Source organism: Gigantopelta aegis, chromosome 4 (assembly GCF_016097555.1).
Source record: "Gigantopelta aegis isolate Gae_Host chromosome 4, Gae_host_genome, whole genome shotgun sequence".
Lineage (NCBI taxonomy): Eukaryota > Metazoa > Mollusca > Gastropoda > Neomphalida > Peltospiridae > Gigantopelta > Gigantopelta aegis.
In genome coordinates, this window is record NC_054702.1 from 61,455,751 (window position 1) to 61,483,527 (window position 27,777).

Below are 27,777 nucleotides of genomic sequence, written 5' to 3' on the forward strand. Positions count from 1 at the left end.
GGTAGCAGCAGATCGAACGCAAATTGACTTTGACGTACCATTAAAAATATGCAAATTCCCAATTAACGTACAGGTTTAGACAAGTAAGAGTTGCAGATCTGAAATTTACACATATTTTTTTTACATAAGAATCAATATTCAAACCTTCCTGACTCTCCGACATAGATAAATCGATCTGGCTCCTGGACTAATACCATTATCGATAAAGTCCCAAATTGATGTCGCCAGCCGTTAGAAGCTAATTTTTACAATAATACTCACACGATTCTCATGAATGGTAACTAAATAGTAACTTACAATATAAAGTCATTATTCTATACAAGATATTGTTTCTCAGGTTCGTTGATTATGAGGTGGGTTTTTTTGCTAATCCTACCACGTTATCAGCAAAATCACAATGTTGCCATGTATAGGGGGAACGACATATCGTCAGGTCCATCATCCATACAGGTGGGTAATTAACAAATAAATCAGTTTTTGATATTATTAAAAGTTTTCTTCATATTCGAGCATGGAAACATCAACAGTTTCATTTACTAAAACATATTTGTGAGGTAAATGTTACTCTGTAGCCAAGTATCATGTCAGTACCGTAATGCGACGTTAACAGAGGCAACCTATATTGATTTAAATAAAGTTATTATGTGATCATTTGAACGTTGTCATTACCACTATTTTATGAACACCTCAAGCAAAATTGCTTGGGTGATTACAAATTTTGGCTAATTTGTTACTAAAGGTAGAATGGGTACGTTTATTCAATGTCAGTACAGTAACGCAGATTAGCAATGGATTCTGTGAATTTGGCAGTTAAATTACCATATAATTATGTAAAAATGGAATGGCGTGTTGGATATGGCACCATAAAACATTGCATACAGCTATGCATTTTAAGTAAATAGTGTCATTTCTGTAAAATAATAGTATACTAAATTAGACCGAAATAACTCAAAACTACCAAATAAGTTCAAAATAAGTAGGGGATATTCAAATATAACAAAATATAACAGAGATGTATTAATATTTATTGCAATAACAATGAATGGTCAAACACAAGCACTCATGTGATAAGAGATTGACATTAAAGATTCTAGCCAAGATAGTGAGGTAGATCCGGATGAGACAGATAGGCAACAGGGGTGGTGCTTGTCGAATTTCACGTTTTCAATAATTGCACTAATAACAGGTAAACCCCCCGCAGTTTGCCGAGCACGCACGAATCCGACGTGGCATGCTCCTGAGTAAACGTCCAATAACATTTTGGCGGATCCTGTCCCATTCCTTTTGGAGAGCGGCGCCTAATTCTGCCAAGTTGGTTGGATGACGTTGACCTTCTTGGAGACGATGTTCCACATGTGCCAAAGCAAGAAGGAATGCCGTCTTATACGACCAGTTCTCTTAGTATAGGGTCATTGGACAAGTCGGACCCGCCGCTCTGCATATTAATGGTCGTGCATATTGCCGATCTGTAAGAATTTATCGTCCCCTGTGACAATTTAATCTCCTCTGCGAGGTAGAGAAGAAAATCAGCCAACTGACTGACTAGCGGATTACTGGAATCCACTTACCTGCATTCCATCCAGTCCACTCACTTGCGCCAGTGCTATTCATATAAAGTTTCAGTTGAAACTCGCTTTGTTTTAGGCAATCTGGTGGCAGTCCTTTCAGAAAAACCTCTCTGTGTAGGAGATTGTTTGATAATCTCCATGTGTGAAGCTTGAAAACTTCTGGTTTCTGATGGGCTAGTTTCGACCCTGGTTGGGTTAACAGGTGTCTTCTCAAGCGTAACCTGACCGGTACTTCCACTATCAGTGCAAACCAAGATTGGGCTAGCCACGCTGGAGCCAGACGTGTTAGTACCACCTGCTCCATTTCTACTTTTTTCAGAACCCTCGCTAATAGTGCTAGTGGAGAAAAAGCATAGGCCAGACCCGTCCAATCTAACGTGAGAGTGTCGCAGCTCCACATAAGAGGATCTGGTATCAGAGAAACAAACAGAGGCAGCCTCGCATTGAGGCAAATAGCAAACAAATCCACATGAGGTTTTCCCCATCTGTGAAAAAACAAACATGTCACCGTTCCCTAATTGACCATCCATTCTGTTTGGACTATCCTTTCTCGGTGGCTTAGAGAGTCTGCCAGAACGTTCAGTTCAACCCTTATGTGCAAAGCTACCAGATGACCCTCGATTTCCCGGACCTTCTGCAGTATCTTTATCACCAGTCCGCAGAGGTCCCGAGAATGAGACCCCTTTCTTTGTTTAGGTAAGCCACCACAGTGAAGGAGGGTAACCTGATTGCGTAAGTTGAAGGCAAGTACTGCCCGAAATACTGTTTCCATTTCCAGAAAACTGATGTGTCGGCCAGTCAATTCTGGAACCCACTTCCTGGCTGCTTGAAGAGTATTGAAATGTGCTCCCCAGCCCGTCATGCATGCATCTGTGTAACGGGTCTGCGTGAGCTGAGGTTGGTGGAAAGCATTCGACTGAGATAAGAACTGCCATTTTTGAGCGTGCTGAAGCTGTAACTCTCGTTTGGAAGCTCTCGCTCCTGGTAGTAACTGGGAGAATGACTCCATATGTCCCAGTAACTGGTGGAGTTGTCTAGGAGTGTCTACTGGAAGGAATGTTAGTGTCTTCAGCAACTTTCTGAAATTGTCTAGTCGATGAGTAACAGGGCAAACCCGACCCTCTATGAGATCGAAAGACACCCCAGGAAGGTAAACCTCTGTGTTGGCATCAGTTCAGATTTCCATACATTGATGAGAAAGCTGAGCGAGCACAGAAACAAGGTAATCAACTCCACCTGCCAGACAGAGGAAGTCATTCAGGTATGCATGGTACCTGTGTCTGGCCTTGTGAAGGTAGGACGACACTGTCTTCATGATTGTAGGACGACACTGTCTTCATTATTCTCGTGAAGACATAAGGAGCCACTACCAGTCCGAAGGGTAAAGCTCGAAACTCGATATGTTGCCCATTCCCCGAGTTTTGGTGCCTGCCTTATAGTATCCACAGACTCCATGTTAAAAATTAATCCAGTACTGTGAACTGATTTAGATGGTGTAGGTCTATGACTATGCGCCAGGCTTCTAACCGTTTTGGAACCAGGAAAACCCAAGAGTAGAATCCTGGGCCTGGTTCATCCCCAGGCAAGTCAGAGCTCCTTTTTGGAGGTAATCGTGGATTACGTCCTGTAGAGCTGTTCAGCAAACAAAGTCTTGGTAAGACCTTTGAAAAAGAGGGCGGGAAAGCACAGGAGGGAACTTGCCCAATTTGAACCGGAGTTTGAATCCCTCTTGGATTACTGAAATAACCCAAGGTTCCTGGCTTGCTGCACGCCAACGACGAATGAAAAGCTTTAAACGTCCCCCTACTATGGGCAGATCGGCCTGAAGGTTGACAGGCTTTGTATTTTGTAAAATAAACTCTGGGCATGCCAGGCTCTTTGGGAAACTTCCACCTGACCGGCTCAGGAACAGAGTAGCCCATAAAGTGGTTTCCTCTCTTAATATCTGTGTAGTCCTTAACCATATGTCTGACGCCATATAACCGTAAATAAAATGTGTTGAGTGCGTCGTGAAATAAAACACTTCTTTCTCTTGGGTAGAAGGAAATCCTAAAAATGTGGACTCTGCCTCCAGACTCTGTAGCTGAAATATAAAAAGGGCCTAATTTGCCAAAATAGTGGATGATTTCATGATTCTCTATCTAGTGCCTCGTCTATAGGAGGACAACCACTCCCAAGGCACAAGGTGTTCCTTTACTTGAGATTTCATCTGTATTGCACAAAGAGGACTGCCACTCGACTAAACCAAAACTCACACAGGGCAGAACTCACTGGAATAACTACAGCTGTGATGACATGCACTCATGAATTACTATCAAAACAGTGATGATACCAAGTGTTCCAGAAATATATAGACCAAAATGTAAGTCCATTACTTCATCTAAAACATGAACAAAATAATTAATGTGCAATAGTTTCACACTGCTGTGCCTTATATTAAACAATGGTAGATCAATAATTAGCTTTTGGCATCGCATGTTTTTACTTACTTTTGAATCTGTTGATATTTTAACAATATCTGACCTAAGGGCCTACAATTTTAGCTGAATATGGGAAATATCCATAAAGTAATGAGTGGGAAATATTCAAACTGAAAACCCCAGAGTTGTTTTTCTGGAACCATTACAGCTACATTGTCAATCTTCAGGTCTGTCATATGCTGTATATTTTCAGTTTTACAAAATGTAAGCCACTGAGAATAATGTCGCAATCCATATACGTCCAAGAAAGACGTCAGAGAGAGAGAGAGAGAGAGAGAGAGAGAGAGAGAGAGAGAGAGAGAGAGAGAGAGAGAGAGAGAGAGAGAGAGAGAGAGAGAGAGAGAGAGAGAGAGAGAGAGAGAGAGAGCACAGAGAAATGGAGTCGAATAAACGCCACACCCACTCTGTCATATAAACATGTTTCTGCATGACACAAGTGTCTCCTGGACAGACAATTATTTGCCATATTTATGACCGGCATACTTATACATCTTATTATTTGGAATGTGTTCATGTAGTGTATAAATTGATTTTTATCACAGCTAGAAATTATAGACGATTTTATTAAGGAAGGAAATGTTTTATTTAACGACGTACTCAACACATTTTATATGGCGTCACACAGGTATTGAGAGAGGAAACCCGCAGGTTAGAAGGAAATCTGTTCTGCGTATGACAATTGGTTGCTAATTTTTCAAACATCCGTTTTCAATAATAATTGGTGCACTTCATAAATAAATGTAGATTTTACACTTCCTGTAACATTAGATTACCTGATATTTTCCAATTGTCCATTCTCTGCCCCTCCCCCTCCCCCCCCACCCCAATTGGAACAAGCCCACATTTTTAATTAAATATTTTATAAGACCAACAAGAAAAGAAAAGAAAAAAAGCACACTTCCTACAAAGGATATTTACTTTGGAACTGTGTCGTGAGCGACATAGTAATTAGCAACCAATGGCGAAGATCTTCAGCGAAGATCTTCAGCGAATCACACCCCAGCTTGTGGTTATTTTCACAGGAAAAAGGTGAACAATATGGCTTGAAACGTTACTACATTTTGATATCATGTTTAATTGGCTCTGTTCGATAACGGTGTAACAGGTTCTCTGTAGCTTATCTATTTCACTGCTATCTAAACCTAGTCAAAAACCACGATATTAAAATGTAGTAACCACATATTCTATGCTTATTCATTGGTAGGTATGTACTCTTTCGCACTCTTGTTTTGGCTTCTTGCAAAATAAATAAAACATATCACACGGTAATTTTTTGATATGATATATTTGACAAAAGGTTATTTTTATTTCTTTCATCTTCTAAAACTTAAACGTAATAGTTTGTTCAGAATTATGAAAAATAAAGACATACCGACCTGTGAACAGTGTTATCTGCTTGTTATAGAATATTGACAGGTGTCAAGGTTAGTAGACCACTTTTCATTTTAATGTGGCGAAGCACTGTAATAATATAGCTAATTTTTAATTTGAAGGACTTCAGTATTCCAATGGCGTCACTTTACATCTCCTTAAAATAATCATAAACCGAATACACGACGTTTTCGTTTTAAGAACGCTGGAAAAAGTCCAATGCAAAATTGCTATTGAAATTGTTTTTGTTTGAACATTACTAATGCACCTGAATGTATTCCTAGAAAATCCTTGTGATTAACGAAAATGTATCTTTTACGAAATATGAATTGCAAGTGTAATTACGGCAAGATGTGTATTACTTATTGTAACAAATGTATTTCCTGGTATTCTTTTAAGACAACGACACCATCCCGTCATAAAAGAAAGAAAACACCCAAACGGACAGTTATAGACAACAGGAAACGTCTCGACAGAATATATTGTGTGTAGAAAACACAACATGTAAAATGTTTCTGTCGATAGTATGTTACCAATCTGATTAAAATTAGCTCTACTTGGTCTACCAGTAGACCTAACAGCATTGCGTGGACTCCCATGTCCAGGTGACATTTCATCTATAAATAACAATTTAAATATCGACCAATTACACTTCGCCTTTTATAGCGTTATTCGGGAGCATACAAATTCTAAAAATATCGGACGAGACTATTTATGCAATAGGCGAACTTGGATTGTATACTAGTATAAACAGATTTTATGGCTATACCATCACGGTTTTTTGTTCGTCTTGATACGAATATTATATAACATTTTATATTGCAATTAGTTTCCGGCAGACTTCGTAATCCACCCGAATCATTTCGTATACCCTCGGCATAATCCCGAATGTTTTCAAATTCTTTTCAAATCATTGCTTTAATCAACCTCCTACTAAATAATAATAGGGCTAAAATAAAGAGTTTCTGTACTATTTGTATTTTTTAAATGCTCGTTCTAAATTTGCGACAAAGTTTTAAATTAAATTGATTATATATTTTATATTAATTATTATTTTTGGAATTGCGCAAATAAAAACTAATTATATAATATCCGTATTCCCCATTGGTTTAATTTCAAAATTGTCCTAAGTAATTTCTGTCCCGGATTGGGCCCCTGGCCTCCAGAGACCGAACCCGAGGTGGACATGCTCGAAGCCTTAGTGGTATAGGAGCATGGGAAAGTCTTCACACACACACTCAAATCATTGGCATGATTTTGCAAGTAAGGTTTTGATTGGTCGAATGAAAGATCAACTGAACATAACTCCAACGGGCTGCTATTAGATTCATATGTAATAGTAGAGCTAATTTTAATTAGATTGGTATGTTACCTGATAAAGGACTGTATTTAACGTGTCAGCCGATGAACAGACGATGTAGTTGTACTTGTCAACAGCTCCGTCAATAATCAGATTTCGTATATTCGTAGAGTTGTCTCCAGTTTCCACCAACTTGTATGTCATAAGTTGGTTGGACATTAATACCGTCAACTCATTGATGGAGAACTCTGAAAACCATATTATTTATTGTAAATTCTCAAAGTAGATTTTTTGTTTTATAAAATATAAAGATTTTATCTTGAATTATATGCCTACAAAAATAACATCCAAATAATTTCATTTACTATTTTAAAAATGTATATTATTGCAACACGTGACATTTAAACCGTTTCTTCAACGCAATGGAATGACTGCTACCTCAATGAATATGTGGCTATTTTCTATGGACTTCATATTTTTCGTCATTGATTTTCGAGTGAACCTGTTTCTAATAACCCTTGTCACAAAGTACGTAATGTGCTAAATATAGTAACAGACGTAAAGTTAGTATACGCATGCTTTTGCCTAAACCGGAATAGGTGGGCAAACAAATGTGTTTATAGACATGTAAACAACTGAACATAAACTATATTACTGGTAATCGCGTCACTGCTTTTGTTAATTCTGTTAACCGAGGACTACCAACATGATGAAAAAACATTTAAATGTAACAAAACATGCAAGAAATAGAAACTTTGATTTGTTTTCTATTTCCAAACACTGTAACACATAGTGCTAATGCAGGACTTTTAGCACAGAGGTGTCCTTATTTTTATTAATTATTTAATTAAAATTAAGTACCCATTCTCTATCCGCTACATAAGCGACTGCAATTTTGTAACAACTGAGAAATTTTGTTTTTAAATCAAGGAAGATAAACGTTGTTGGTGATAACCTTTTGTGTTTATATTTTTGTGTCTCCCACTGGCTCATCCCCAGAACAATGGAAATCGATGTATACTGAAGTCTAACATGGCGGAGATACATAAAGACATGGAGAATTGTTCGTTCGAACATTAATGAATATTTTAACCGATTGCAAAAAAAAAAAAAAAAAAAAAAAAAAAAAAAAAACCACGCAACCAAAAGGCAGCAAACCACGCCAAGAGTTCCCGAACAATACTTGTGTCGATAATAATTTCAACTTCAATTAATGATGAACAGTGTTAATAACATTTCATGAACATTGCAACTTTTAACGGGGTGATATATATGTGTTTTAATGCCGCCTTTCTAACTTTCCAGTTCAGTTGCTAAATATAGAACACAGTAATGTCCGGAGTGTCGTCACTATCGGTGTAATATTAACAAGCGCTATAGAGAAAACACTTTATAAGTTGTATATTCTTGAGTTAAAAGTACAACGATTACGCGTGGGAACTTTGCGAATTATTAGGACCATATCTAGTGTGGTTTGTAGCGAGTACTAATCGTCCAGGGACGGACAGGATCGGGTACGAAATGTCCGGTAACCTTCGGGTAGACTAGCCGGAACCTGATAAACTGGAGGAAGATGTGAGCATGAGAGCAGGTTTTATCTTGCGCGAAACAGACAGGCGTATTCAGGTCTGGCAAAAACACATGGTCTATACGCCCAGGAACATTCGTCTAGGGCATTGTCTAGGGCACGCTGCAGCTCCAAGTACAAATGTACCAGATTTTCCTATAACACACACAATGGAATATCCACGAATATTATGCATACCACTTCCTAAAATATCATGATTATTGATTTATAGATACATAGTAACTCTTTTACGCGCGCACACGCGCACACGCGCGCACACACACACAGACACACACACACACACACACACACACACACACATATATATATATATATATATATATATATATATTATATTATACACACACACACACACACACATACACACACACACACATGAATATGCGTGTATGACGTATGTATCGAGTTTCTAGTTTCTTCAGTTATCTATATATAATTTAATCGTAGTTTTCCATCTATATTTTGTATAGAATAGTATTAATTGAAATCTCACCTGCCGATGAATCGTATACAAACACGGCATTCGTCCAGTTCAGTTTTCTCACAACTCCTGCAATTGCCAAACAGTCCATGGAGAACTCGTTTTCTGAACGTGTGATCCCTTTTGCGTTTGTTGACGTGAATACAAACAATATAAAGATTGAAACCATTCTGAGCAGCATTTCACTGTCAGCAATAAGACTCAAGATTTAAGCCGCTAGGCGAGCTCTTAGTGGCCCGAACGCTCTGAATAATATGAAACTGTGAACTGACAAAATTTTACTTTCGTGGACAAAGTTTGTTAATAAATAATTCTATCTGAATTGATTTTGTACGGCACTGTTTGTATGAAATCTAGAAATACCAATATTGTGACTTCGGATTAAGAAGAGAGAACAAAAAGGAATGTAAGTAGTCTACTATTTTTTAAAAACTTTATTATTAATTAGGTCAGGGCCGTAGCTAGCAGGGGGGCAAGAGGGGCAGTTACCCCCCCCCCCCGAAAAAATTCGGAAATCATTATAGGAAGTTAAAGAAAAGGAGTTTTAGACTATTAACTACTCACTTGCCCCCCCCCCCCCAACAAAAAAAAATCCTAGCTACGGCCCTGAAGGTATCGACTGGTTTTGAATAATTGTGCTCTTTTATAGCGAAATATTTACTTCGAAGTCATCCACGAATCTATTTTGTAAGTAGAATTCTGGATGTAGAATATATATTAATATGAAATTATTCATGACCACATTAAACAGTGTTTACACTGCGCTACGTTTAAAGTTCAGGATACACATTGTACTTTTAGCGGGACTTGTCACTTATAGACTTTGTGTCAGTAACATTGGTATTAATTGGTTTTATATTAATGTTACAGTAATTGCAGAATGTACGCAAAGTATATTAAGTCAGATTAATTGGCACCACTTGGTCGATAATTACTCGACACAACAATGGGACGCAAAGGGTCGTTAGACTAATATTACTGTCCTTTTCGCCCCCACTGTATTGAATACCACGTGTTTCACATTTACAAATTGGGTAGAAATAATTACGGTAGACATATGCTTATGTTATGCTTCTGTAGAAAGTGTTAAAACTGATTCCACTAAATATGGATGAGTATTTCAACAACTATGTATAAGAAAAACAAAACAAAACAAAACAAGAACTTTATGTTAAATTGTGTAAGTTTGTTAAGCAGCAAAACCAAAAAAAAAGGAAGAAGGAATGTTTTATTTAACGAGGCACTCAACACTTTTTATTTACGGTTATATTTTGTCGGACATATGGATAAGGACCACACAGATATTGAGAGAGGAAACCCGTTGTCGCCACTTCGTGGGCTACTCTTTTTGATTAGTAGCAAGGGATCTTTTATATGCACCATCCCACAGACAGGGTAGCACATACCACTGCCTTTTATATACCAGTCATGGTGCACTGGTTGGAACGATAAATAGCCCAATGGGCCCACCGACGGGGATCGATCCCAAGCCGATCGCGCATCAAGCGAGCGCTTTACCACTAGGTTACGTCCCGCCCCACACCAACACAACTACACATTATTGGCAGTTGTTACAAGTGTGCTTCTCGTCCTTGCAAATATAACCGTGTTTCAATATATCAACAGTGAAATACTTATTTACTATATTTGGTGGTAGACTACTACCTCCAAGACTTTCAAAATAAAACTTGTGTTGTTTAACAATACATCTAGTTTGTTAGAGTACATCGATGTATTCATCATCGGTTACTGGGATGTCAAACGTTTGATAATCCTGACATATAATCTTAAAGAGACAGACCCTAGTTTTTAAACACTAAGGCATATTTTCACCTAGACCCTAGTTTCAACCTATAAAAATTGACACTAAGTTTGGTTAATTTACAAACCTGTAACAAATTTGGATACAACAGAGTGAAACAAGAGTCTGTAACGTTGAAATACCCTTAACCATAGACTAAAACGCATCTCCATCACCGTTACTTTTCAGACGCACGTGCTTTTTAAAAAAATATGATAAATGCATTTTGTGCTATTAGAAAAGCCAGGACGACCGGAAACACTTCGGTTGTACGGAAATGGATAATCTAAACAATAAAATACAAGTAAAGTTTGATTTCAGTGATGATAATAGGTTCTTACAGTGAACGTAACTATTAGTGTTTAAAAGCTAGGATCTGTCCCTTTAAAGGAATGAATGAATGAATGAATGAATGAATGAATGAATGAATGAATGTTTAATGAATGAATGTTTAACGACACCCCAGCACGAAAAATACATCGGCTATTGGGTGTCAAACTATCGTAATGGGAAAAAACAAAGTGATGATCAACATCAATATAAAAATTCAACAGTTAAATAAAAACACAGTGTAAAGGACTGTGTCAAAATACAAATATCACAGATAGATATAATGAAAATTTAGAATAAAATTCAGTATCACGTAAAAATTGTAAAACTAATTCTGGATGGAATCGAAATAATTCCATCACATTTGTTTGTCCCTTTAAAGGAAACCCAATACACACTTTCCATTAGCAGCAAGGGGTCTTTTATATGCACTTACCCACAAATAGGACCTACATACATACATACATCAGCCCATGCGCGTGCTGTAACCTCACCGTGGTGCAGGGGTGTAACATTCTCTTTGAGAATGACCAATACAGCACAAATTGAAATTTTGAGTACAAGTCAGAATCTATCTGTAATATTTCGTATTTTTTGCACAGTTCTTTACACTGTGGTTACTGGGTTCGGATTTGAGTCGATCTAGAATTTTTAATCCATATTGATGTTGATCAAAGGCTCAATGGGTTGTATTTGCACCGCATTACCATAGTTTGACACCCAAAAGGCAATGTATTTTATCGTGCCTGGGGTGTCGTTAAAGATCATTCATTCATTGTCATTCAAAAAAGAGTACCTATGTACATCAGCGGGTTTGATGTACAACGTGTCAGGGACCATATGTTTGACGTGGGACGGGGATGAAAATACAAAAAATCAATGTGCATTAGAAGAATGTCGTTAAATAAAACAAACTTTTTTTTGAATATGTCTGTCAAATACCTATAGTTTCTTGCTGGAAATATTATATGGACATTTGTGTGCGCATTCAGAATCATCATGAATGGTTGAATTAACGGATGTTTGACGACACCCCAGCACGAAAAATACATCGTGCTATTGGGTGTCAAACTATGGTAATGGAAAAACACAATGATGATCAACATCAATATAAAAATTCTACAACGTGGGACACACGGGGGAAACTGGCATTTGTGTCTTCCTCCAAACAATTTTTTGAACTGTCTGTCAAAAACCTATACTTGCTGGAAATATTATTTGGACATTTGTGTGCGCATTCAGATAGAATGGATGAATGAACGGATGTTTAACGACTCCCCAGCACGAAAAAATACATCGGCTGTTGGGTATTGGCCAAAGTGGATGATCAACATCAATATAAAATTGAACAGTTAAACAAAAACACAGTGTAATGAACCGTGCACACAAATATCACGGACTGAGGTTTGTGCCGTATTGGCACGCGCAGAGAATGTTACACCCCTGCACCACGGTGACGTTACAGCACTATGGAAATTCAGACGTCCTATGGAAATAATCGTAGAAATGCTTTTAGTTACTTAACTATTGGTTACTTAACTATAGTGCGTTTGTACCAAAAAGGATCCAGTGAATTGCCATATAACTATAACTATAACTAACTAATGCTAAAACTCGTCTAACAGCATATTATTAAGGTTTAAACCCATACAAACACCCATAACATGTTTTTACAAAAGAATTATATGGAAATAAAAAGGTTTCTTAACAAATTACCACCAAATTACATAGATTAAATCTTATTTTTAAAGGGACATTCCTGAGTTTGCTGCAATGTTTTAAGATGTTATCGACTAATAAAACATTTCTACGATTAAACTTACATATTAAATATATTTTCTTTTTTAGAATATTAGTGGCTATATATTAAACGTGTTTCTGATCGTTCTAATATTTGTTCTAGGTTAATTTTCATTATATTTCCTAAAAAATATTTTTTCATACGTAGGAAATTATTTGAACACAAAATCAAGTTTGGGCTTCTTACAAAGATTAAGACGCCCAGAAGCACATTGAATATACAGACACTAATATTCTAAACAAGAAAATATATTCAATATGTAAGTTTAATCGTAGAAATATTTTATTAGTCAGAAACATTTTACAATGCAGCAAACTCAGGAATGTCTCTTTAATACAAGTATGAAGACAAAATTCACTTTTAATAAGGTTTTTTTTAATGAAGGTACTGATTTCTCAAATGACTCATAAACATAAAACATAGGAAGGTAGGAATGAATGAATGTTTAACAACACCCCAGCACGAAAAATACACCAGCTATTGGGTGTCAAACTATGGTATAGGAAGGTAGGGTACTCTGTTTAAAAAGGCATTGTTCATTTAAGGTTCAGACACGTCCGCCCTGGGCACGAATTCAGACATGTTCCGGGAAACATGTCTATGGCAAAGAAAGGGAATATCTTTAATACTCGATCATTTCTCTTTTCACCAGTGGCGGTTCAGGAGGTCGAGGGCTCATACACAAGTTGACTGGTACCATTGTCTTCTATCACCTCATGTTCAATTCAAGTTCGGCGCACAAAACAACACAACACAATAAATCAAAGGCTTGAGTAAAACAACAACACGAAAACCAGGCTGTACTATACCAAACAAGAGGCCTACTGGCCTATATAGCTTCACTATTTAATTTTCAATTTTTTACTGTAGTAGATAATTCATTATTATTATTTTTTTAAAAGATCAAACTATATCTATATCTGTTGTGAAGACTCCTCCAAAGAATCAAAGTACCAAGGAGAAAACAGACTTTCAAACATTTTTAATAAACAAAATATATAATAATGTACCACGTGTCAGAAAAATCCAATCGAAACTCTTAATAGAAGACAAAAAGTCAAAGCAAAAGTTAAAAAACACTTACCGGAAAGATTCACAGACAGAAGACAAATCAATATTTGAAAAGCTCCACTGGCAAATGTCATAGCGAGGTACAATTTTTATTTAAATATTTTAAATTTAAAAGTCTGGGAGAAAACAGAAAGTTTTCCATGTTAAACATTTATTTAAAGTTTTAAAATATAATAAAAATGCTAAAATTCAAAAATATTTCTCTGTTAGTTTGTGAAGACTGTCCCAAAGAATCACAGTACCAAGTTTCAGAACTATTTGATCGAAACTCTAGAAGATGGGCTTTTAAATATTCAATGGTACATTTTCGTAACAATTCAAAATTTTAAAAATTCCATTAGTGTGTGAAGACTGCTCTTGAGAATACTTAAAACTGCAATGTTCAATTTCTATTCAGAAACTGAACACATCTCAATAATAATTTGTGAAGACTACCACAGAGTATCACCGTGACAAGTTTCAGAAGTATCCGACCAAAGATTTAGAGAGAATATATTCAAATTTTCAATTTAAATTTTAAAAACATTTTAATAAAAATTTAAAAATAAAATATTTTCCTAAATATCTCTATTAGTTTGTGACGACTACCTCTGAGAATACTTATACTAAGTTTCAAAACTCTAGAAGATAGACTTTTAAATGTTCAATGTTAATTTATATATTGTTTGAAATTTTAAATTTAATAAAAGTTTACAAATTCAAAATGTTCAAAATATCTCTATTAGTTTGTGAAGATGAAATAAAATTGTACACATTTATTACCCAGACAAAACCTTTTATTAATTACCAATGGCAAGACTGGTAGTATTAACTGTGCTATGAATAGTTCAGGTCACTTCGAACTTTGATCTAACGGGATGTTATTTGGTTTAGTGCTACCAACATGCCTCGGCTGTATGCATTTTGGATAGCAACATTTCGCCTATGAGACACACTAATGCCAAAACAAGACCAATCGCCACAGCATAGAAGGCCCCTTGAATGTCGTCCAATTGTGCAGGTTTTGTCGAGTGTTTGTTTATGTTGCAGATACTTTTAGTGATATACTTCAGCTTCAAATTGTCCAACACCCCACTGGCTGTCATTCTGCTGATCCTAAAACATATTAAAGTTTCTACATCAGGTTGTATGTTAGATGTTTTCTGAATATAAATTAGAATATGTGATTGTTTATTTTCAATTAATTTAATTTTTAGAATAAAGTGGCTTGCAACGTGCACTAAAGGTTAAAACAAGTATACGGTATATTAAGAGATGCAAATGCGATTTTCTGTTAAAAAATAATGTTGCTTACATTAATTTAAGACACTTGACCGTGTATGTACTAAAGTACTAGTCACAATTATAGCCCATCATGTTTTTGCTTATTATGTATGATTTATGGAATAAAACACGTAACACGTTATAAATTAGCATTGTGAGGACCTATACAAATAACGGGCATAATTAATATTTTAAAAATGTGGTTTATAAGAAAACAATTGTCATACTGACAATGTAATATCCACATGCAAGTAATTTACACGGGAAATTTGACAGGTGTGACCACAAATGCTATAGTCCGTCCTATCACTATATATATATATATATATATATATATATATATATATATATATATATATATCTATATCTATATCTATATCTATATATGTATATATCTATGTATATGTCTATATATATGTCTATATATATGTATATATATATGTATATATATATATATATATATATATATACACAATAAGTCAATAATATTAGGTATAGTAGAATAATTGAAGTTCATTATATAATTTGTTATACATGTACTAGTATATTTCGATTTATTAAAATAGGGATATCTGTGATATAATAATAAAGCATATTTAACTCGAGTGATGTGGTATATGTTGATACAAATAGCTATGGTCTTTTAAATTTATCATTAATTTCTTTAATTAATTTGCTGACTTTTCTTAGGACACCTATTTTATTACTAGTCATTAACTCTTTAAATTTTAGGGTACTGGGGTTAACATAATAATATTGTTTTAGGAGTGTTTTTCGAGACTTAGTAAAGAAGGCACAAGTGAGTAGATAATGATATTCATCACCAATATCGTTAGAATCACAAAGTGTGCATAACCTATGTTCTACTGATGTCATTCCCAGTCTGGAGCTTCACGCGGTAAGACGTGTTTGTTTCGCTTGTGTACACTGCACGTGCTTTCGTGTCAACTTCGTTGTATTTGTCAGCGAAATGAAGTTTTCTACTGGGATGTATGCGGCCATTGGAACTGATTGAACGCTGGAACGCTTCTCGTTTCGACAGCCTGCACCACCAGGTTGGATTCTTTTTTAGCGAGATTCCTTGCCTCCACGTTATTTCTCCGTCTGACTGTCGACTTGTTTTTTTTTTGTGACTCGTATGACGGCCATTCTGCAGAATGCCACGGTTGTTCGCGTTTAGTCTCTACATGTCCGAGCCTGTCCTAGCAGCACTGGAAGATTGACCTCCCCACTCTAAGAAAAAATAGGAAGCGGGATCGGCCCCTACTAGACTTTACTTTGTTTTATAGTGATACCATCTCGTATCCTCCGGAGTCGGGCCCGTCCGCACCACTATACCAACCAATGACGACTGGACTATACCCTAGTCTGATACTCTCTCTCGTTCAGACGGATCCGGCTTCTCAAGATCTGTATTTCAGCACAGCACTACACCTTCAACGTCTATCGACTGTCAGTCTGGATGTTTTCGTGACGGGATGCAACCCATCTCGTCCCTATAAGCTGTACACCCAAACGGCCTTAACGAGGCCACTCACGTGGACATATTGATCGGACTTTAAATGTTTAGATCTACGTTCAAAATTTTATGTCGAAATTACTTCTTTTAAAAAAATATTATTAAATAGTCCGATCCTCTCTTCTTTCTCTTCTTTAATTTTGGACTGTCCTTCTAAAATGCTCCAAATTATATAAATATTCGGCCGAGCAGTCAATTCTTTTTATTTTTGGCTTGTAACTTTTTTTTCTTTTTTTTTGTTTATTCTATTAACTTTTTTACTAATTGGTATTTTCAAACTTCTGCCCATTTTCAACTCTACCCCCCCCCCCCCCCCCCCCCCCCCCCCCCCCCTCCATCCCGAGTCAGGCCGCCGATCTTATCGGAGGTCGGACTCGGGATGGGCGTGTTCGAAACCCTAGTGGTATATGGGCACGTTAAACTATTATCCTGTTCAATTATTTAGACCCAAAGTTTTTTGCAAATGTTACGTTTATTTCCTATTCGACATTTGTTTTCTTTGCATTTACATGAAAACAAACCGAAACTCCGACAGGTTTTATATACAAATCATCATATAAAATGCACGAAGTTGACTTAATTCCACTTTTTAAAAATCTCTGTGTGTTCGGAATGCACGTTATTTCTCCTATAAATAACTAAGGTCATTTGCATATCAAAAGCATCATTCTATAGTGCGTTTCAAACTAATGTTCGGTTCTATCGTCCTATCCGCTCAAATCGTAGTATGACCTATATTTAAGAAAATATCTGTAAACATGAAGCAGGCGCGGATTCAGGTGGGGAGTTCAAGTGACAAAACCTCAGTTTGAAAAAGAAATATGTATCATAAATTATAATTATATTGTGGAATACACAAGCGCGCGCGCTGAAGGGAGAGACATACATACAGAGAGAGAGAGAGAGAGAGAGAGAGAGAGAGAGAGAGAGAGAGAGAGAGAGAGAGAGAGAGAGAGAGAGAGAGAGAGAGACGTCATTTATGTAACGACGCACTCAACATATTTTAATCTGTGGTTATATGGTTATAGGGAGAGAGAGAGAAGAATATGGTATGCATGCGATTGGTGGAGGTGTGACCCTCTGCACAACCCCAACCCCACTTAAGGCTTCTTTTGTATATGGGGCGGGACGTAGCTCAGAGGTAAAGCGTTCGCTCATGGTAGGTCGACTGATCGATCCCACATGGTGGACCCATTGGGTTGTGTCTAGTTCCAGCCTGTGCACCACAACTGATGTATAAAGGCTGTGGTATGTGCTATCCTGTCTATGGGATGGTGCATATAAAACGTCCCTTATTGCTTATCAAAATTGCTTATCGGAAACAGTGGCCCATGTGGCGGTAGCGAGTTTCTTTCTCACTGTCATAATGCTCCTTAACCGTTTTGTCTGACGCCACATAAACGTATATCAAATGCGTTGAGTGTGTCGTTAAATAAACATTTCTCTCGTATGTATGTGTAGTCTATATGCATTTCTAGTCGATTAGTTTATAGGTTGTTAGGTTGTTTGATAGTGAATGATATGGAGATAAATTGTTTTTGGTGTTAAAGAGTCCATGCATACATTAAAGTAATACTCCTGATGGGTATGGAGAAATAACTTAATCAGTCGACAATCTTCGTTAAGGGGGACTATCACAGGGGGTATTTTATTTCTTATAAAACTATTTTGTTGGCGTTCAGCAATATCATCAGTAACAAATTGCTGTGCACATTTGTTACTTTTCACAATTTCATAAAGAACTGGCTTTGTCATGTTACTCTCAAAAGGTATATTTTTGTTTCGTAGCCACGACTGAATTTCTTCCTTTTAACGTTTAGTGCAGGACATCGTGTAATCTCAGTTAATTTGTTGTGGTAGCTTGCGTTATCCATGACGATAACAGAAGGTTCTGGTAGAGAAGGCATAAGTTGTTCTTCAAACCATTTGATGAAATTGTCATGATTCATCTCACCATGATAGTCTCTGTCTGTGTTTTTTAGCCTCAAAGATCAATTCACAGCCATCTATCAATCCATATTTATCACAGCCAGCATGACAAATAATAAGTCTTTTTCCCTTCCCAGTCACCGAACAGAGTTTAGGAACTCTATCAGCAGCGTCTGATTTCGGCAGGTGATTGGCGGTACTTGTGCCCGGGTGGATATCTGTCCAGTGGTGGGATGTTGTGTGGTTGACATTCACCCAGGTCTCATCTTGATACACTATTAAATACCCCTGTTCTCGTAAACTGGATATTTCATGGAGATAAGACAGTCTCCTGTCTGATATATTGGCGTCCTCAAAAATCACTTTTCCGGTTGTAGACATATGTTGGTATTTAAAATCGAGGTCATGGAGTGTTCTTCGTAAAGTTGATATGGATATGTTGATTCCACATTCCTCCCTTAAAGCCACGTTAATCTTATGTAATGTAGGTAATTCGCCCTCTCTATAAAATCTGTACACTCGTCGTCTAATAACATCTTTATCAAATAAATCGATGAGTTTTCGGTCGCGTTTTTTAACAGTGATTTCTGTGCTCGGATTCGTAGAGCTTAGATTTTTCACAGTTCTTTTTACTGTTGAAACCGAAACTTTAAGTGCAGCGGCAACTCGATCGACAATTCGATAAGAAGCATACCTAGGTCTACCGCGCTGATATTCATCTTCACAATAATCGAAAACGTTCTTAATACACGATTTTACATCAACTGAAGTGTTTTTCAATTTACCCATATTTTTCCTCAAATAACAATAACAAGAATGTCGACTAATACATTTTCAATGAATTTATATACACTACCTAACTTGTATTTTACGTGGTTTACACATTGCTACAATAGCACGTGCAGTCATAGATCGAAATAATGATGTTATTGACCTATCGTATTTTGGACATTCAGGGCTGTGTCTGCGGGACAAAAAAGTGGTTGAACCCATACGAGTCCGAACAATAGCCCTTTGGTTTTTCGCATTACAAATGTAACACCCCACCCCCAAACCCCAGCCCCTAGCACCACCATAAATACTATATATATATTATATATATATATATATATATATATATATATATACGTATGAGTTCCCAGTTTAGAGGCAAATTAAATAACATTTTTATTATTATTTGATGTTGGTGGCCTTTGACATTTTATCCCCCCCCCCCCCCCCTCCCGGTCTTCTGGGTCCGGCCCTGCATTAAATTTATTTATAAATTTGGAAAGCACATTCCTGTGGTGTGTGAGGTGATTTGTGTTTATTACTGTGCTACACCTCAGTTGTGTTAGGTTAGGTATGGTATGCTAATATATAATTGATACAATAAAATAAAAATACATAATACATTAGCTAAATTGATTAAATATAATGCACCTACAAGAAAGGGTTACATGTTCTGTTTGTTTACATCTATGTTTAACGGAAAGATTAGACAATGCTGCTACACACTGCAAAACAATAATAACCTTGATTTAGTGAAACAAGCTATAATGGCCTTCACGTAGCCTCAGATCCCAATCTTTTTATATGCAAATGACCGTAGTTATTTATAGGAGAAATAACGTGCATTCCGAACACACAGAGATTTTTAAAAAGTGGAATTAAGTCAACTTCGTGCATTTTATATGATGATTTGTATATAAAACCTGTCGGGGTTTGGGTTTGTTTTCATGTAAATGCAAAGAAAACAAATATCGAATAGGAAATAAATGTAACATTTGCAAAAAACTTTGGGTCTAAATAATTGAACAGGATAATAGTTATCATCATCATCTACTGGTGTATTATTCCACCGTCCTATTTCAATCGGGAGATAATAATTTGATGTTCTGAATTTAAGAATAATGATCCATAGTTTTTCAGGCATTATGGTGAGGTATTTAAAAAAAATTAGCTGATTTTTAAAAATTGTTTAATTTTTCCTCTAGACGATGACGCAGTGTTATTGTTCCACTTTTGAAGGTACTGGTCATGCTGCCTCAATTTGATATATTCAAGAAGTTGTGTTTTTTGTTGAAAATCTTCGAGACAACCATATATCAGTCATACCTAGGTTGTTAAATAATTGTTTGATATGTTGAATCCAAGTGTAGATGTGTCCATTTACATAGGACGGGTAAATGACCAGTGTCCCCATGTCCGCCATTCCCTGTTTCTGGCAGCTATCATTCATCTCTAAGGCCAGGGGGCGGGATTTTGCTCAGTTGGTTAAGAGCTCGCAGGATCGAACCACTTCGGTGGATCTATTAAACAAATTGTGATTTTTTTTTCTCGTTCCAACTAGTGCACTACAACTGGTCAAAGGCCGTGGTATGTGCTTTCCTGTCTGTAGGAAAGTGCATATAAAAGATCCCTTGCTACTAATGCAGGGGTCGAATTTTATGCTATTCCGCTATTCCGCAAATAGTAAATTTCGAAACAGAATAGTAAAACAATTCTTCCAATATTCCGTCATGAAAGTGTAAATAAAGCACGGAATACCGAAAATCGTCTGCGACTATTCCACTTACGCTTTTTCTTCAGCTACATTTTTTCTGCAGAACAAATCCTCGCGCTACTAAGACCTTTTTCATGCACTTACCGGTACAAAATAAACGTCTTTTTGATTGAGACTAACGTTTGGAGTGAATTCGTTTGTAATTCCAGCTAGTACGCAGTAATGCATAGACTGGTATATAAACAATTGTTCGTTACGCAATGTTGTACAGAGCGACGTAGCACAGTCAGGAAAACTAGTGGCATATTAATAATTGAGGGGTAGTACATTTTTTGACGGAATAGTGTGTTTTTTTAATTCACTATTCCTTTGGGATAGTGGTAAAAAAAAAAAAAATCAATCCCTGTAATGGAAACATGTAGCGGGGTTTCTCTAAGACTACATGTATATTAGAGTTACCAAATGTTTGACATCCAATAGCGGATGATTAATTAATCAATGTGATCTAGTGGTGTCGCTAAACAACAAAAAACCCAAACAACTTTAACTCTACGGCCCCTTGTATCAGAAGCTGAGATTACCTTAGGCATAGCTGTCGGACTTAACAACAAATACCAGTACAGGTCAATTTTGAAATTACTTATATTACCGTACCTTTCTGAAAACTGTGCAGTGTATGGAGAGTTGTTGGGTAGTGCGACGCTGAATATATTTCGATATGAATTCTCTGGGATATAGGTGACGTCACAGTTGTTTGAGAAGTAGAACGACGTGGCATATTCTCCCAACAGGAATGCGTAATGGCCTGCTAGTACTTTGTTGATATGCATGTCCAAGTAGAGTGAAAGTACATCCGGGTCTGTCTCGGCAAATTCAAGGATTCCTTTCCATAATCTTTTGTATTCTGGTTGGCTTGAGGACTACAAATATATACATACATACATGTATATATATATATATATATATATATATATATAATCAAACATAAAAGACAAAAACACGAGAGATAAATATATATGTTCACAAAATTAATATATCAATGCACTGATCTGGTTTATATGCTAATAGGCTGTTAAACAATTAACGAGAATGTCCCGTGTTTGCTGTTAAGATATTTCCTGCCAACAGAGGGTGGTGAGGTTTGGGATACTACCCAAATTAGGACGACAAGAAACACATCGAACATATAGAACAGAACAGAACAGAAACAAATAGAATAGAATATCGCGTTATGTAGATCAGTCGACTGGGCTTATTGTCTAACTGCATGGGCGTATATAGGTGTGTGTGTGTGTGGGGGGGGGGGGGGGGGTCGATGGGTTCGACGAAACCCCCCCCTGAAATCGCTTTTTTATAATTTAATATATCTGACATTGATATCTGACATTATTATATTTACTCAACATAGAAATATATGCCCAATATCTCTGCAATCTATTTTGGAAGCACCCTTTTCAAAATCCTATGTACGCCCATGAACTGAGTCCCCCACCCCCCGTCCCAAGCAATGTCCTACAACTGGTTATCAATGTGGGAAAATGCATATATAAGATCCATTGCTGACAAGCAAGTGATTGATATTCAGTAGCTGATAATTAGTAGATATATGTGCCGTAATGATTTCATTAAATAAAACAAACTTTTACTGTATACAGACATTAATATTGTAAAACACACACACACACACACACACACATACACACACACACACACACGCACGCACACACACACACACACACACACACACACACACACACACACACCCACACCGACAACACCCATCCACCAAAATCAAAACAAACAAAACCCCAAGAAACAAAAGCAAACCCAAGGCAACAACCAAAACATGCATTTTCTGTTGTTGAAAGGGCTCTGTTAGTCTAGAACTTGTAACAATGGCAGCAAACTCGGGGTATTCCCTAATATAACCACATATATATATATATGGACGCACACAGAATTTCACATATGTTGTTTTTCGCTTCCTATTTATTGCACGAGTTTATTTTGTGCAAGAATATATACCACGAGACCGCGTGTGTTCTTGCGTAAAATAAACGGGTGCAATACGTTGGAAGCATAAACAACTTGTGTGCAGTTCTGTATTTATTACATACCTTTTTTTCATTTTTTTTTTTTACAAAAACGGTTTTTAATTTCTTAAATCTATTAATCAATCCTCCTTTCATAGAATTACTTAACGTTAAGAACCATACTCTGCGGTAATCTTGTGTAATGTTTTAAATACGATGTGACGTAATTTATAAATCAAACATGACGTCAGTAATAGAAAGACACTAACTCCAGTAGAAATAAAAGGGAATTTTCCATTTACAATTTCCTGTCCAGATCGCACATATGTGTGATACAAAATAAATTCATCGCACAGTTTGAAACTGTCTTTATCACTGTAGTAAGATTGAAAAGATATGTAATAAATTAAAGAAAACTGCAAGCAGTATGGAGTGATTTAAATCAAATTTATTAAAACTAGTATCATCTGTTGCCCTGTTTCGGTGGTTCCGTCGATTACGCGTAACAGTACGTACATTTGAATATTTCTAACATCGTTGACTTTTAAATGGGGAAAGTAAACAACTGTCTGTTATATTCATAGAAATGTTAAAATGAGGTTAAATCGTGTAAAGAAAGCAACATTCATGGGCGTAGGCCTACATAGGATTTTGAAAAGGGGGGTTCCAATACATAGGATTTTGAAAAGGGGGTTTCAAAATAGATTGCAGAGATATTGGGCATATATTTCTATGAGTAAATATAATAATGTCAGATATATTAAATTATAAAAAAAGCGATTTCGGGGAGGTGGGGTTCGGTCGAACCCATCGACACCCCCCCCCCCCCCCCCCCCCCCCATGTACGCCCATGACATTCAACATAGCCCACTCATAAACACAACACATTTCTTAATACCTTTTTTCTATGATTTTCAAAAACTAATTTGAAAGAAAGCTTAATTTTAAAGACTATTTTTGTCTTTCCTCAGCTGTACTGCTATCTTGGTATTGAATTCACACGATTGTAACGACGTCTGCTGGCAAAGCTGTCTTCACAGACAGTTGCCAAAGATAGTATATGGTCCTTATATGTTTAACACAAATATCTTTCTGGATGTCTGTTTATATATTTATTAAAACTCAGAATGCATCTTATATCTTTTAACCAAAACATTTTACCATTAAAACCATTAATTTGTTCTCAACTTATAAGACAGTTGCAAGATATTAGAATTGTCATATTCGTTTTTCAAAAATGTCTATTAACATTGGTTATCGAGGACTCCATTTTGTAATTTGCCTTAAATTATTTAAACTAATTTTAATTAATTATTATAAGTACATATTTTCTTAAACAACATATATGTTCTGGTAAAGCACTGAACAGATTTGTTCTGGATAGTTCTGGCTGTAAGCTATATCACTAAATGTTTCACTAACCGAAACAGGTGACTAGTTAACGGTATTTACGGCTGATGCTTGCTACAAGTCTTGAGACACGTGCGGGAAACTGTGCTATATAACAAACAGGTTATTGCTTATTTGAAGCGTAGAAACACTAATACAATGGTAGATATTTGGATACTGGAGATTTGGTTTGCTTATAAATATTGATATGCTTTATAACCGAAACTGTTCTCGCTATGCTACTAAATGTAGACTGTTTGAATATTACTGGTGCAATCGTTCTCAACACCACCACCACCATCACCAAAGCAACATTAACAACAACAATGCTGCTACTACTACTACTGCTGCTACTAATTACTACCACTACCACTACCACTACTATTACTTACCGTTAGGTGTGTGACGTACGCTGAACCTCCAGGAATGCCCCACTTGTATTGCTCTTGTCCCACCAGCTCTTTCACAGATTTGAATGGAAGTTGTTCTTTATTTACTGTGAGAAAGGCAATTAGGTTCCCACTGTACACTGCTGCCGTGATAGTCGTGAAAAACAGCCAGGAACCTCCAATGACTCTAGCTGACAGATACAATGGTGGTCTTGGATTTTCTAAAATAAACGCACCGCTATTCTTCAGGTTTCGAAACAGTAATATGAAAGCAATGTGCGTGTAACATATGGTTAAGGCCACACACTCTTAATAAATGTCTTCAGCAAAGACGCAAAAGAATAATCATAAAAAACCCACAGAAAGTCTCTCTATGACATATTTTATGAGATCTTTGGTATGACACTGGCGTAGCAATCCCCACTATCACACCTCCTCATCACGTTTTACATTTGCCTATCTCCCCATAACACGACTCGCAGACAGTGTGGTAGCTTGAGTTACCTCTAGACCCACCCCCTCCTTATTGATACTATTTGGTTGCCGACGATTGCCAAGTATTACACACACTCCTCTCTAGCCCTCCCCTACAACATATCAATAAGGGGAGAGCTAGAGGTAACTCTGGCTACCAATATTGGTGTCAACTCCTCAATATGGGTGACGTCCAATATAAAAGCCAAACTTATCCAATGTGGCAACAGGCCTTGGTGATGTGGTTAAGCCATCGAAATTAAGGCTGGTAGGTATCCTTGTTTACTCGAAAAGCGTCCTACTAACAGGAAATGGCTGATGCGCATGCTCGGTGGTGTTACACTAACTTGGTACCAACAGTAATGTTTACTTTTTCAACTTCAGTACTAACATGTATAAAAGCTGCAAACTCAGAGCAGTCTCTTTAATGTGATATAAGGAAATCATTGTGGCGTGATAACAGAGTTACCTACCTTGCCGCAGGAGGTGGCCGAGAAAACCCCAGAAAATATCTAGTCTTCCAGTAGCGTTTCTGTTCGCCCTCCTCCGAGGATGGAACTGCTCAATGAGCAGAGCGATCGCACAGACACCGAGGAAGACTCCCAGCAGAGACAGGTGCACTTCCCACTTGAAAGGAGCGAGGTACGTCCACCATTTGTCTTCCGGTGGAGACTGTTTCATGTAGACAAATCTCGCATAGTCTACAAAATAACCCGCCGTGAAGTCAACCACTTGCTCCCTTTCAAACAGTCGTGCCAGTGGTGCAACAACCACATCCACCTCCTGAAATCGAATACAAATCAAGATGAACTACATGTAGGCCTAGTTATATTTGTGCAGGCGCGTTATACAGGGGTAAACGCATCATACAGGGGTGAACGCGTTATACAGGGGTGAACGCGTTATACAGGGGTGAACGCATTATACAGAGTTGAAAGCATTTTGCAGGAGCGGGTGCACGATGTTTGTAGAGCGATGTGGCAGGACAGAAAAGGGTTGGGATGGGTGGGAGAGTGGACCGCTTGCGCTGCCAAGTGCAAAGAATCATCAACAACCCGACCTGGGCCGGTAGCGGGTGGTGCCAATTTTTAATGTCCCGTAGGACAAAAAAGTCAAAAAAGGAAATATGGCGCAGTTTTCATGATGACATTTTTTGCGCATTTTGAACGATTCGCCGAAAGGTAAAAGGGGAGCTGCATGTTATTAAACACATGGCACCTAACGTATTCCAGCAGCAGGACGTAGCCCAGTGGTAAAGCGTTCGCTTGAGGCGCGGTCGGTCTAGGATCTATCCCCATCGGTGGACCCATTTGGCTATTTCTCGTTCCAGTCAGTGCTCTACAACTGGTGTAACAAAGGCCGTGGTATGTACTATCCTGTCTGTGGGATGGTGCATATAAAAGATCCGTGGTTACTAATCGAAAAGAGTAGCCCATGAAGTGGCGACAGAGGGTTTCCTCTCTCAATATCTGCGTGGTCCTTAACCATTTGTCTGACGCCATATAACCGTAAATAAAATGTGTTGAGTGCGTCGTTAAATAAAACATGTCCTTCTTAACGTATTCCATTATTCCCCCGAAACCCCCAGCCTACGACCCCCCCCCCCCCCCCCCCCCCCCGCCGCTTCTAGAAAACAACAGTTAATTCTCAATCTCGGAGAAAAATCCCAAATAGATGACAGCATGTTTATCCACAGGATGTTACGTACTGGTATATTATGCTTGTAGGGTTCATTTGTGTAACTCTGCATTGGCCAATCTGTGGGTCTTAGGCCATTATACTGAAATAAACTGTCAGTGTTTTTGGTGTGTTTAAAACTGTGGGGTAAAAGACTTTAAGTAGTTGTGACTAAATAACAACGCTATAGTCCGTTCCACAGGGAACGTCTTTTTTTCATACTATGGAATTTACTACAAGTTATTTATTTCTGAGCCATATTGTTTTGTAATTTTCACACAAAACTAGTATTGTTTTGTTACTTCCAAAATACATTTACTTTTCTTCTTACGTCAAAACAACCTCAAATTATTAACAAATACCCCCCCCCCCCCCCCCCCCCCACACACACACACTTTTTTAGATGGATAGGACGGACTATAGTAAATCAGTCGAGCAAATTGAGTTTACCTTTCTAGCCAGCATCCCTATTAGTCCTGTCCAACTTCCGTTCAACACTCCCCATTCTCCGTCTGCTGGCTCCGTGATGTTATATCTGTGGTTGTAAAATAAAATCAAGTATGTGCTGCTGAGTGATTGCTAGTGGTTTGTTTATAGTCTAGTGAGATTTCTGAAAAATGTGAATGTTAGGAGCATTTTGGGGTAAAAGTTGGAAACCAGACTTTTTAGTATAATTTAAGTATGCTGAATCCGATAAACTTTGAGTTTTTTACCGTCTGATTTGCATAAACAGAATGGCTGCCAAGTTGCCATTTTTAGACACTTCTTGGACCATTTTCTGCAATAACTCTGTAACCAGGCAAGCAAAAATTACAAAAGAAGTGTCTA

At 37.3% G+C, this 27,777-nt stretch overlaps 1 protein-coding gene across 1 annotated transcript in view; it reads right to left on the minus strand.

Annotated features, from left to right (window-relative positions):
* Window positions 1-3,090: 3,090 nt before the first annotated feature.
* The window catches only part of LOC121369932 (probable glutamate receptor), a 33,232-nt gene continuing 8,545 nt past the window's right edge, over window positions 3,091-27,777 (minus strand). Inside the window, exons 5-14 of the mRNA XM_041495015.1 lie at window positions 27,663-27,738; window positions 27,400-27,484; window positions 25,746-26,055; window positions 24,802-24,989; window positions 21,642-21,907; window positions 14,744-14,886; window positions 8,801-8,857; window positions 6,792-6,967; window positions 4,967-5,051; window positions 3,091-3,200 (exon numbers count right to left, since the gene is read on the minus strand). Coding sequence (XP_041350949.1) covers window positions 3,091-3,200; window positions 4,967-5,051; window positions 6,792-6,967; window positions 8,801-8,857; window positions 14,744-14,886; window positions 21,642-21,907; window positions 24,802-24,989; window positions 25,746-26,055; window positions 27,400-27,484; window positions 27,663-27,738 — 1,496 coding nt within the window. The remainder of the gene's footprint in view (window positions 3,201-4,966; window positions 5,052-6,791; window positions 6,968-8,800; window positions 8,858-14,743; window positions 14,887-21,641; window positions 21,908-24,801; window positions 24,990-25,745; window positions 26,056-27,399; window positions 27,485-27,662; window positions 27,739-27,777) is intronic.